The sequence below is a fragment of the Amblyomma americanum genome, chromosome 4 (genome assembly GCF_052857255.1).
Source record: "Amblyomma americanum isolate KBUSLIRL-KWMA chromosome 4, ASM5285725v1, whole genome shotgun sequence".
Taxonomy (NCBI): domain Eukaryota; kingdom Metazoa; phylum Arthropoda; class Arachnida; order Ixodida; family Ixodidae; genus Amblyomma; species Amblyomma americanum.
The window spans coordinates 154,328,594-154,342,152 of record NC_135500.1 but is presented as its reverse complement, the minus strand read 5'-3'; the positions used below and the strand labels follow the sequence as shown (position 1 = coordinate 154,342,152).

The 13,559-nt window shown below is 44.6% G+C and overlaps 1 protein-coding gene across 1 annotated transcript in view; it reads right to left on the bottom strand.

Annotated features, from left to right (window-relative positions):
* LOC144128542 (uncharacterized) overlaps positions 1–8,025 on the bottom strand; it is a 31,992-nt gene extending 23,967 nt beyond the window's left edge. Inside the window, exons 1-5 of the mRNA XM_077661997.1 lie at positions 7,910–8,025; positions 7,028–7,159; positions 6,139–6,257; positions 2,300–2,404; positions 1,098–1,193 (exon numbers count right to left, since the gene is read on the bottom strand). Coding sequence (XP_077518123.1) covers positions 1,098–1,193; positions 2,300–2,404; positions 6,139–6,257; positions 7,028–7,159; positions 7,910–7,952 — 495 coding nt within the window. The 5' untranslated portion in view covers positions 7,953–8,025. The remainder of the gene's footprint in view (positions 1–1,097; positions 1,194–2,299; positions 2,405–6,138; positions 6,258–7,027; positions 7,160–7,909) is intronic.
* Positions 8,026–13,559: the final 5,534 nt, after the last annotated feature.

The window sequence follows — 13,559 nt, the reverse complement described above, 5'->3', positions numbered from 1 at the left end:
CTGCAAGAGTCGCAACAAACAGCAGCAGCAGTCAAAACCCATTACGAGAGAAATGCACTCTTCTAGCACCATAGCGCACACTTAAGATTTGTGCCAACTCGTACGTCACCACATGGGATAAAAGGATTCTGCAGAAAAATGCCCTTGAAGACAGAGCTGCAACAAAACCTATTTTCTACCTAAATGTGGCATCCCTGAGCCTTTGTCCTTTCGCTGTGAAAATAAAGAAGTATAGAAACCTAACTTTTTGGTCTGTGTTCCCTTCTTTGTATTGATGCGTAAGGCTGGATTACCACTTCGTATCCTCCTACGACTGCTAAATAATTTATAATCTAACTTCTTTCTCGCGCCGTTTCAATTTTGGTTTCAACAGCTGAACGATGACTGTGATGTCAAAGTGTAATACTAGGCCACATACTAAATCTGAGGTCTGAGAAAGCTGTATAGCCTTCTTTTGCAGCCAAATGGCTGCGCTCAAATGGATGTCAGTGAGTAATTGCTCCCTTACTAGGTCACGTGAGGCATGAAAAAACTGCAATATAATCGCTGCTTCTACATTCGTTGTCATTCCAGCTCTTGAGCAAGGCTGGCTCCAGCACTGTAGTAAATTAAAACAATGAAGCACCGATTATATCGACATTTTTCAATGCCTCATGTGACATATAACCACACTTTTTCATCACCGCCATCGTTGAAGCCGAAACCAAAACGGCATGGCAGACAAATTCATTACAAATTATTTAGCGGTCGTAGACAAATACCACGCAGTGAATCATGCATAGCAGTGTCTTCTACATCATTGTAGAGAAGAAAACATGCCACCAAAATTATATGTCTATACTCCTTTATGCTTCTATAATTGTTCAATGACAGATTAGGTACTGGATAAGGCAACATCAGATTTAAGAGCTAAATATCTGCAAAATCAGGTCCATAAAACTGATTCCTTGGCATAACTGCAGAATGCATGCAACGAAGAAATCTAGCATATTTCAACGGATACTCCAAGCACGCACAAAAATATCACTAAACACAAGACCAAATTATTTTCAGGCTACTAATTTGCTGAGGTTTCACAATGTGTCAATCCGCATCACCTTTCTTTGAGAAGCCTTGGAAATGCAGGACATTGTGAAAGATGTTGCAGTCTTTCTTGAGGCCAGCAAGACGAGCAAGCTGACAGCATCTGCACACTGCGGAAGGGCCCAGAAAGAGTTAAACTTTGTACATGTCTTCATAAGAAAGAGAGAACACAGCACAGGAGCAGAGTGCTGGGAAACAAACTTGTGTATTCTCAAGAACAGCAGTGACCCCTCATGCATAGTCCAAACTCATAGTTCAGGGTATTTACTGCAGGGTTGACAGTAATAACATATTTGTTTTGGTTTGGTTTATCGGAGTTTAACGTTCCAAAGCGACTCAGGCTATGAAGGACGCTGTAGTGAAGGGCTCCGGAAATTTCGACCACCTGGGGTTCTTTAACGTGCACCGACATCGCACAGTACACGGGCCTCTAGAACTTCACCTCCATCGAAGTTTGACTGCCACGGCCGGGATTGAGCCCGCGTCTTTCAGGCCAGCAGCCGAGCGCCATAACCACTCAGCCACCACGGAGGTGACAGATTTATTTTATTGTGGAACTTCTTATTTACATCAGCCACCAGAGATAACTCAGTAGTCAGTACAGAGAGTGTGGCAGCATGTTTACATTTTTTGACATTTCATTTCAAGCTGACATTGGATTTTTATGTGGAGAAACCTGGCCACAGAAACAAGGCGCTAAGTTTATGAAGAGTATTCATCAACTGCTCTCAACTGTGCAAACAAACTGACTTTTGGAAATGGGACGAGTGCTAAAAAACTTAACAAGCATAATTTTTCAGCAAATCACCTCCTTTAAACAAGCGAAATTTTTGAAAGCCATCACTGATCTATGCTATTATGAGTGACTGTTTCTGATTTATGCAGCCTGAGCAATTGTTCTCAATTCCCCATAATTGCTTTTTGTGACCATTACAGCTACTAAATCATATAAATGTTTTTTTTTGGAGGCTTCCAAGATTCAAAGAGTGGAAACAATGCTGCGGCTAGCCGAGTCGTGTGCGCTGCGGCATGGCAGCTCTCAAGTTGCCACAGGTGGCACTGTTCGCGAATTGATTGGATTGGACTAGACGTTGGATCCATCACTGGTGTGCATCAAGTCCAATGGTAGTGGACAATGACCACATGGTAACAATGGGAGTCGAAAGTATTTTGTGTTTAACATAGGAAAAAAGAAGCAAAAAGGCTGATAGCATACCAGAGGCGTGTCAAGAAAGCCGAGAAGCACCCTTGTGAGAACCACTCGGTTGCAATTGGTGTCCAAGGCGTGAAACGCTGCTCCCAACCACCTCAGGATGCCTCTCTGTAAACAAGGGTACAGGTCACTGCATATCCATGCTTATCTGAACCGTGTAGCAGCCAAACACCACGAAGCACTCATAAGTATTAATGCAGGCTTCCTGTGACAACCCCAGTCACTAGTTCTGTTAGGACACCTTTGCACTTCAAGTTGTTTTATGAAAGAACCCCTAATACTGGCGGTGGACGATTTGCAGTACTATATCTTTATTTTGAGCTTTGCAACACCACAGCTATAGGCAAATTCCTTAAAAAAAATATATACATTTTTGAACACTGAAGCTTTGCTATACCTCTGAACAGAACATTTTTTTTTTCTAACCCACCACAGTGGCTCAGTGGTTAATTAAGGCGCTCATCTACTGAGCCGGAGTACCCAGGTTCGAACCTGACCATGGCAGGCGCATTTGGATGGAGGCGAAATGCAAAAGGCGCCCATTGGCTGTGCAAGATATCAGTGCGCATTAAAGATCCCCAAGTGGTTGAAATTGTTGGGGAAACCTCCACTACCGCACCTCTTTCTTCCTTCTTTCACTCCCTCCTTTGCTCCTTTGTCCCTTCCCTCACAGCGCCTTCAGGTGTCCACCCAGATAAGTGAGAAAGTTATTTAGTCACCTCCTTTCCTCAAGAACCAATTTTCAAAAAACAATTTTACAATTCAGCAAGTCCACATGAAACAGAAGAAGTAACAGCGGACAGTGCTGCCTGTTATATCAAAGCTGAATGGGCAGCATTTTATTTTTTTTTTGTTCTGACAACAAACAACCTTGATCATATATATCACATTCTGCCGGGCTCTACATACATGCTAGGGTTAACACGGACCATACATAGTGGGCTGCTAGAAGGCATCTCAAGTCTACAAGGAAATTTTAATAGCCTTCATTAGCACTGCAAATAACAATGAGAGTTAACTTCACCTCACGAAAATACTAAAGGCACATTATATTAAATGTGCCACCTGCCTGTCATTCTTCCTCGAAACTGCAATGCCGAAAAAAAAGTTGGTTACTCTGCTATGCCAATAATCCCATCCAAAATGAAAGCATGTCTCCCACTGATGGCACCAACTACTTTATGTCAAGTGCATTTCTTTCGTTTTTAGCATATAAAATTATTGTTGCAGTTGTCCTACAGCACCCAGTGCCTTTGACAATGTTATTCTTTTTTTTTGTTCATCTTTTTGTTTCTTTGACATGTTTACCCTCTGAATTCCTTTGTAACTTTCTTTTTGGAACTTTATAGAGTCCATATCTATAAGTTTTAGCTTGCACTTAGTAACATATGCATTGTAAACTAGAATCTCGACAATAAAATCATGGTTGATATGAATTTGTAAAATTCCCTGGCCGGAGTGAATTATGTACAACATGCAGAATTATACTCTGCTGCGCACCTACGGATGATACCAACATGATAGTCATGTCTGCGCCCTCGAGCACTGAGTTCTGTCGATGTCGTAGTCGCCTGTCGCGTGGTACACACCGCTAGCAGTAAGCAGTGGCGTAAGCAGTGGCGTGAGGTCATAAACAAGTCCTGTCGGCCATAAACAGGTCTGTGTAAATGCATCTACAGTGCTTTGGCATGCAGATTTTGTTCATTTCGGATAATATGAATATTTTTGAGACCCTATGAAATTCGTATCATTGGGATTCTAATTTATATTGTCTTTACTGCAGCATACCTGAGCAGCTGTTTAAGCTTTCTTTCCTTTCAAAAATGCTTGGCGCAGCTGTTGCAGATACGGAGCAAGCAACTTCCAATCTCCACATTAAAACACTCTGCCAGTTTCTCCTAATCTCAGCAAAAGCTGAGATTAGGAGCCCAACTGAAGCGGAACCTCATGCCATCCCACATTCCCACAGCACTATTGTCATTTTGCACCACTCCTGCGTGAAAGCTTCGTGTTGCCCCATATCCGCTTTGCCAACTAGGCCAGCCTCAATGGTGGCTGCATGTTTGTGGTGACGGGCATAGTCACGTGACTGGTGACGTTTACGTGGGGCATCCACTGTGGACGTGTCGAGCAGTTGGATGACGAGGTGCATTTCATTCACCGAGTTTAGCATCCTGCACAGCAAATCATAAATATTTGGCAACTTTATCACTCGAAAAAACTCTAAATAACTGAAAAATACCTGTATGCCTCTGCAAGGGCAGACTAAGATATGGTCACAGCTGCAGAAGAACAGAGGGAGAGGGAGGTCAGATGTGCTGTCTTCTTAGAAATAACAGCCAGTTTGTAACATGCTACACCACTGTGATGAACTGAGTTCTGCTTCCTTGCAGAAAGGCACACATATATGTCCTACATGGGAGCACTAAAATGTGTGAGGAGGGAAGCATTTAAGATCCTTAAAAGGGATAATTTTTTTCTCATATTGGTCTGCATTTTGTAGAGTGTATGGTCATATTCTAAATTCAGGGTGTATCAAAATTATCTGCTCAACAGGAAAATAAAGGAGGCAGTGGAAGCAATACATAGTATAAAGAATGATGATTTTTAGCACTCCATGCATAACAGATTCCAGCCAAAAGATGTTATCTTTGCGGCAGCCTAAGTGCTGTTTTTGAGAACCGAGAAGTTGTCAGGAGATGTGCATGTGTATGTGAGGGCAAGTGTTTTTCCTTTTTGCATGTTTTTCTTTTTTACATACTAGATGCAAACCAAGTTACCTAACTATTCTTCACTGAAAATTTATTTTTAAAAATCAGTAGGCCATGGCGGGAAATCTCCTACATCAATAATACAGCTTCCTGCCTAAACTAAACAAAAAAGGCCTCCAATTGAAGAAGCCATTTTTATCCCCTATATGTCTCTTCTTGGTGATACGGGCATATTTAGGGTACAGGGAGACTTCGACAGTTAAAGGACTATAGCCACCTAACTTTATTACACTATTTCTTATGTCAAACGATGCGTTAGACATTAGAATACGTGGATTACCGGGTGGTATTGGCCTACAACCACTAAATAATTTATAATTAAATTTCTTCTCTCATGCTGTTTCGGTTTCATCGACAACTGCGACGTCAAGCTGATGTTTGCTCACGTGATCCACTAAAAAAACTAACATAATCGCCTGATATGTATAGTTTTAATTCACTGCAACATTTAATCCAGCCTCTTCCAAGACCTGGAATGACAAAAAATGACCTGTCGGCAATTATATTACAGTTCTTCTAGTGGATCACGTGACCAAAACATCAGCATGACGTCACAGTCGCCGTTCGGTCGATGAAACCGAAACCGAAACAGCGTCAAGAAAAAATTCAATTATAAATTATTTAGTGGTCATATATGAATACCACAGGGTGCTCCATGTATACGAATGTCTAATGCATCGTTTGAAAGGAGAAAACACACAAGCAAAAATTTGGTGTCTATATAGTCCTTTAACATAAAACGCTGCCCATTCTCGCACAGTCAGACACCACCAAGCAGCCTAAGGCTGATCATCTACTTCAAAAAAAACACTCGCGAACGTGTTTTCCTGAACTATCGTACCAGAAATCCTAAATGGTAGCATTTAATTTTTGGTAATGCAACAGAAGCAAGAGGAGATAAAGGATTCAAAAGAATATGCACCAAGGCAAATAAGAGTACTTAAGTTGAACGTGGCCTGAGTCATATAAGAGGCTACTTTAACTAAAAATGAAGCTTTCATAATCCAGGAAGGGCCAAATAATAAAATACATGCACCCCACCACTAGCCATTTTCACAAGAAATTACCCACCTTGACTCCAAGAGTCAGCTGCCGGCTACACAGTGCACCACTCAGGGCACTGACAACATTCTCCGGGACTTCTTCTGCTGGCACCATGCACTGAAGTATGGAGCTGGCCACAGTGGGTGCTGCAACATCCGATGTGTTTAAGAGAGACTAGTTTTTCGACACCACAGAACCAGTTTAAGAGCCACCACCCACTGACTCAAATCATGCACACCACTACACAGCAACTCCTTAAGTTTTAACAAGATAATAATGTATGATGCGGGTGTACACATTTGTTCCTCAACTCTCTTGTTTGGTTACAATGTGGTATGGTACGTGCAATGTGGTATGGTACTTTTGTTCTCATCTTTTTCGTGCAATAAAAGCGCACCAACAGTAGCAATGAAAAAGTTGCTTTAATTCTCAGCCACATAGGCTTTTGTGTTTAAATTCAGCAAAAGATCAGAATGCCATCGTAGTGCACATACAAAACCAGACGGTGCAGCTGATGCCTGTCATTTGTTTTGAACCCTTGTCAAAATGGTAAACCACCAATAAGGGCCAACTTCAATTCACCTTTAATGTCCCTTTGACTGCAAGCTTCACACTTACTGCTGAAAAACCCTAACTGCTCATTGCATTTAAAACCACCATTTTTTCTTAGTTCTGCAGATGTGCTGGTACGTGCCAAGAAAATAAATTTGTCAGGGACAGAAATTCTTCCATGTTTAGCTGCTCAGTGCATCTACCCCCTGCAGTGCACAACAGCCAGCGCAGCAATGTCTGCTCATGTTTCCACAACCCTCCCAAGAAGTTGCAGGCAACAAAAACAGCGATTGAAAAATTGGGACATTCTCAGAAATATGTACACTTCACAAGAAATGTCTCCCCCCTCCCAAATACGACTTACGTGTGATACTGGCAGAGACAATCTGGCTCAGCCGCAGCAGGCAGCGCTCCGAGACACCAGTCCTTAAAGCACGTATCCGTAGTATTTTAATCTCATCCATGACAGGTTCCACATCCTCCTGCCCCACATTCTCTGCAGTAAAGTTAAAAAGATTAAATAAAGTAGAATGCATAACAAGCATATGTGACATACCCACACTGCGTACCAACTCCTTTTGATAGTTTTTGTATGTTTCACATCAGCAGGCAAATACGTCTGTATTTATCATTAAAGTTATTTGTGACAGACGAAAGTAAGAAAATACATTGCATAGGCTGCACATTTAGCTGTTACCTCAATGTCAGTGCGCTGCAGCAGTTTTATTTAAGTTGGGCGACAAATGTAGCCCCTACCAAGTGAAGTTGAGAACAACCGCACTTTCTCTACAGTAAAATGCGTTCATCGCTTCATGAGGATGGGGTCACGAGCAGGAAATAATCTCCATGCTTTCTAAAGCACATTAGCAACAGGTATGCCACATCGTGACAATATTTTTCACCCCAACATAACGAGAGCACACGCAGACACACGCAATGTGTGCCTGCGTGGTAAATAGTGAACAGCGTCTCTTTATAGCGCTAACTTGCGAACGGCCGGACGCACTTCTGCAACAAGTTTCCCATCACTCGCAACAAAGGAGTAACACAGTTGCAGTACATCTAAGCAATTTCTTCCTTTTGCAAATAGATGCTCTGGTTTAATAAGGCTGAATGGCACCAGCAGTTAATTAAGCGACAAACAATTGTACTCTGCAGGTCTGACCAGCCACTGTCGCCGCAGTACAAACCTCTGCTGAGAAAACGGTAGTTGAGGCAATGCTTCCGACCGCCTAAAGGCGCTTACCGAGCAGAGAGAACCGCACTGTTTCTTCAGTATGCATTGACATTCCTGACAACGTTCGAAAGTGGTCGGGAAATGTTCGAAATATGCGCTGCTTGAAAACATCGGAATCAAAACTAGTGCCCAAGGTTGTCAACATCCCCGGTACCTTCTACTAACTTTCTCCGCCCAACACCGCAACTGCAGGGCCCAGATAGAAAAATATTATGTATAAACTGTGACAGCAATATATGTAATAAATATATTACGCTGTGAAAATTTAACTTAAAGTAAGGGAAATTGAAGTTAAAGAAGTTAAAGGGCCACTTTCGGTAGTTGGCTGAATGACGAGCCACCACTGATCTCCACTAGGGCACACCTAGTGGAGAACAGTCGCGCAAATTTCAAATCGAAAAGAAAGCGCGGTTTTACTAATGTAACTCTGTAGGCACGTTGAGGCAGACACACCACGCATCCTGTACTCATGTAGTCAAGACAAGCCGTCGAACAGTCTGCAGCTCTCGACCCAATCGCAGTGAGAGGCCGCGCTGCTCAGCTGGGACCCGGAGGTTAAAAGCCGAGTCACGGAGCAGGCCGAAGAGGTCGCCGACCGACGATGTCGTTCGGCAACCTGGCGTCCGGCCTAGAAGAGAAACCCACCCGGGGAGGGGAACGTCACCCCGACCCGCGCCTAAGACCTCTTCTTTAATAAAGTTTACCTCCTCCTCCTACTAATGGAACTTCTTCCTTCCTCAGCACACATTTTATTTTCGTCCATGAAAGGATGTATCTGAGAAACTCTGTGACCCCCAATTCTCGGCCAATCCCCCTATGTGGGCATGTGCCATTGTGTGAGGGTAACAACAACAACAACGTTTGAAACGTGCTGCGCCTCTGTATATGCTGAATCTCGCAGTCACACGCTGTCAAATGAGCAGATGACTTAATAATGCACTTATTTCTGGAAAAATAATGTAAAGCGCACTGTTGTGCTCCTACAAGTGTTCCGCCAGGGCTGTAAATGCTGCTCTGCTGCGGTCTGCTGCAGTGGAGCCTGATTTCATTTCTTCCGACATGCAGTGTTCCGACGTCGAACGCGCGCAGCGTAAAAAAGTACATGCTATTGTGGTGTTCGCGTGACGAGACCTCGATGAAAGCTCGTACGGTGGCCACAGGATATGGTAGGATCGCAAAATGCGACCCGGTTATGTGAGACATGTGTCGATTCAGAAAGGAATTCGTTTTCCATGCAATGAAGATAAAAAAAATTGAGGTAATGACCGAGGGGCCTGAGGCTTCAGTCGAGCAGGCTGCTGTGTTCTGCCTGCTGGGGTAGTAGTAGTAAGTGGTTTTATTAAAAAATAATGAAAAGGAAGGAAAATATTTTTGCTTTCCTTTTTATTATTATTTTAATAAAATCCCTTACTACTACTTCGCCAGCAGGCAGAACACAGCAGCCTGCTGGGGTTTGAATCCAGATTAGGTCATTTGGTATCTTTTTTTATCTCTTTTATGTATGACTCCGTTTCGGACCGACATTCGCGTCAAGTTCGGGCTTCAATTTCACCGCAGTTTAGGTAATATATTCGACTGAGATTACTGAGAATGAAAACCAAAAGCATTTCATGCTTAAAACGTTGCGACCGGAGTCATTTCTCAGTACGAAACAACGCTTTCAACTTTTCTTGCGCCGCTGTCCACCAGTGACATTGCCCATGCATCCATCCCCTTAGGCCTTCCTTTGACTTTCAAGGAACGCCACTGCTCAGTGGTTGTTCGGGCGCTTCGTACTGAGCTGAAACGGCTGCGTTTCGACAGAGGCGCAACGCAAAAGGCGCCCGTGTGCTGCGCGATGTCAGTGCAGGTTAAAGATCCTCAGGTGTTCGAAATTATACCGGAGGCCTCCACTATGGCACCCTTTTCTCTTTTCTTTCACTTCCTTCCTTCTCTCACGGCGCGGTTGAGGTAGCGTAAAGATGGGTTGCGCAAGAGGAACAATCACATGAAAAAAGACGGGACAAGCGCATGTTGCGCTGGTCCCGTCTTCTTTCATGTGATTGTTTCTTTTGCGCAACCCATCTTTACGCTACAATGAACCAACTTGCCCAACAACTCATCTTGAGACCTGCGCCTTTTTCATTGCTACAAACAATAACAAAAATTCCAATCGGCAGTCATGTGACTGACTTTAAAAAATCCATCCGACAGATATTATATCTTCGTTCGTTGGCCAGCAAACCCGAGGGCATGCCGTATACGGGAGCCGTTGGTGGAAAAAGAAGAGGAACGTTCAGCGCCAGCACACGCCCGAATTCTGCGAACGCAGGTAACGCACCTGATATCCAAACAGTGCATGTAATGAGGCTTTGTCCGCACCAGCTTCCTACCCGTTTTGGCTTTCTATAAAGCCAGCGGCGCGTGTCACTTAGCGTCATTGCAGCTATTTGACGACTGGCATCAGGCAACAATACGGCCAGCCAAGACTGTACTCCGATGAGGGTTTGGAGCTGCCATGCTTCGTACTCACTCTCTCTAGCGTTCTATCCTGCGCGCTCAAGCAGCAGAATTCAAGCTTTGTAATAAAGATGCAGTTTGCACTGCCTGTAGGACATTTCATGGTAGCCGAGGTCAAGAACAACCCGAAGATGAAAGCCTTAATTCTGCTGCCGGCGTGCTCCAAATGTTGTAGCGCAACCAGCAACAATCCGCAAACACTGCATGGTTTTAATTTAATTGGTTTTTTGGGGAAAGGAAATGGCGCAGTATCTGTCTCATATATCGTTGGACACCTGAACCGCGCCGTTAGGGAAGGGATAACGGAGGGAGTGAAATAAGAAAGGAAGAAGGAGGTGCCGTAGTGGAGGGCTCCGGAATAATTTCGACCACCTGGGGATCTTTAACGTGCACTGACATCGCACAGCACACGGGCGCCTTAGCGTTTTTCCTCCATAAAAACGCAGCCGCCGCGGTCGGGTTCGAACCCGGGTACTCCGGATCAGTAGTCGAGCGCCCTAACCACTGAGCCACCGCGGCGGGTTACATGGTTTTCATCAAATATCGGTTTTACGCGAGCTGACGAAGCCTTCCCGAGTGCACTATAAATAGGGTTCAGTTAACCGCCCTAGATCCTGCTGTTGAAATCGTGCACCCGCCGCGGTGGCTCAGTGGTTAGAGCTCTGATCTACTGATTTTGAATACCCGGGTTTGAACCCGACCGCGGCGGCGGCGTTTCGATGGAGGCGAAACGTAAAAAGGCGCCCGTGTGCTGTGCACTGTTGCTGCTGCTGCTGTTGCTGATAGGAAGAAAGAAAAGGAAAGTGCACGGGTCTGCCTACTGGCTCAAGCCGAGCCACGCTCGCTGCCGCGTGCTGAAAGTAGGAGAGTTAAAGGATAGGAGAGAATGAAAAAATAGAAAGAAAAGGCGCGCGCTAATATGCCCCGGGCCAAACCCGGAGGCATGCAGTGCAATACCGGGCCGACCCGTGCCAGAGTGCTTCAGTTAAGCACTCCGCCATATTCCAAAACTAAGCTTAATATCTTTGGTTCGAGGACCCGCAGCAGATATTCAATCAGGTATCAGATAAGATGATGCTGGACACCACCCGGTAGTCCGTCTGTGCGACGTCAGTGCTTGTTAAATATCCTCAGGTGGTCGAAATTATTTCGGAGCCCTCCACTACGGCACCTCTTTCTTCCTTTCTTCGTCCACTCCCTTCATTACCCCTTTCCTTACGGCGCGGTTCGGGTGTCCATCGAGATATGTGACAGTTACTGCGCCGTTTCCTTACCCCAAAAACCTTTTTTTTTTCGCAAACCAACAAAAAAACTTCATTTCGAATAGTGCTTGTCCTTTGCCCTTTCCATCCTGAGCTGAAAACAGAGCATTTTCGCACTGTGTAAAAAATTGATTCAGTCCGTCAGTCAATCAACTTTATTTAGCTAAATGGTGGTAGCTTGCTCCCCCGTGGGCCTCAGCCTAAGCCGAAGACCCGGCGGTTGGGCCACCGGGCCGGGGACGGTGCCGTTGGTCGGTCACAGCCTCGGCCACTAGGCTGATGAGTGTTTTCTGCCTAGCGGGATCCTCGCTTCGCAAAAATTGGTTTTGAGGAAATGAAATGATGCAGTAACTGTCTCACATATCTCGCCGGACACCTGAACCGCGCGCCGTAATGGAAGGGATAGAGGGACTGACAGAAGAAAGGCAGAAAGAGGTGCGGTAGTGGAGGGCTCCGGAATAATTTCGACCACCTGGGGATCTTTAACGTGCACTGACATCGCACAGCACACGGGCGCCTTTTACGTTTAATAATAATAATAACAACAACAATAATAATAATAATAATAATAATAATAATTTGGTTTTTTGGGGGAAAGGAAATGGCGCAGTATCTGTCTTATATATCGTTGGACACCTGAACTGCGCCTTAAGGGAAGGGCTAAAGGAGGGAGTGAAAGAAGAAAGGCAGAAAGAGGTGCGGTAGTGGAGGGCTCCGGAATAATTTCGACCACCTGGGGATCTTTAACGTGCACTGACATCGCACAGCACACGGGCGCCTTAGCGTTTTGCCTCCATAAAAACGCAGCCGCAGCGGTCGCCTCCATCGAAACGTGGCCGCCGCGGCCGGGTTCAAACCCGGGTGCTTGCCTTTCCTTTACGCATGCGTACATTGTATGTGCCCACAAGCACCCTCAGCTGAAGATTTGGGGTCTAAAAATATTAATAAAGATTCCAAATAATACCTGAACTTGAAGTTACTGACCCAGCATTTTTTGTAAATTTACAGCAAAAATAAGTGCTGAGAAATGCTTTTTTTAATGTGAACGGTAACGTCCTAAGCAGATGAAATTGTGTGCAGGGTCAGTATTTTAAACCCACGTAATTTACATAACACTTTCATGTACAGTGTGAGTTATTTGTTACTTTCGTCCGCTTCAAATACTCGGCTAAGGGAGGTTTAGGAGCATTTTCATGTCCCTTACAAAGCTACAAAGCTGTATGAATAAATTCGAAAATTTTGAATTTCTGTAAATATCAAAAGTTCTTAATTTATCCAAGTTTAAAATCGATTTTGAGAGTGTCAACATCTAAATGTGTTCTCTCAAATGCAAGGAAATTCATAAATCTACGCAGTCTTTGCTAAGTCGGAGTTTTTCTACTCTCCTCATGAATCTGAATAAAAAGGATGAAGTTCGCCCCAGCTTAGGCAAATTTTCAAAGACCTTAGTGGCGTCATCGCCCGCTTGCTGTGCGATGTCGGCCCACTTCGAGGAAACCCCGGAGGTCTGAATTAATCCTCAGCCCTCCACTACGGCGTCCCCGATAGCCCACTTTTTCGAGGAGTTAAATCGCACATTTCAATACCAATACCTTTCCAACATAAAGGTCAGCCGCCGTGGTGGCTCAGTGATATATAGTGCTCGGCTGTTGACCCGAAAAACGCGTGTCCAAATCCAGTAGGGGCTGCCGCATTTCGATGGAAGCAAAACACTAGAGGCTCGTTTACTGTGCGCAGTCAGTGCACGTTATAGAAGCCCAGGTAGTGAAATTATTCCGGAGCCCTCCACTACGGCGTCTCTCAGAGCCTGAGTCGCTTTGGGACTCTAAACCCCATAAACCAACCAACCAACCTATCTGAGCGTAAAGGTCGCTGTCGCGGATCTCTTTGACATAATG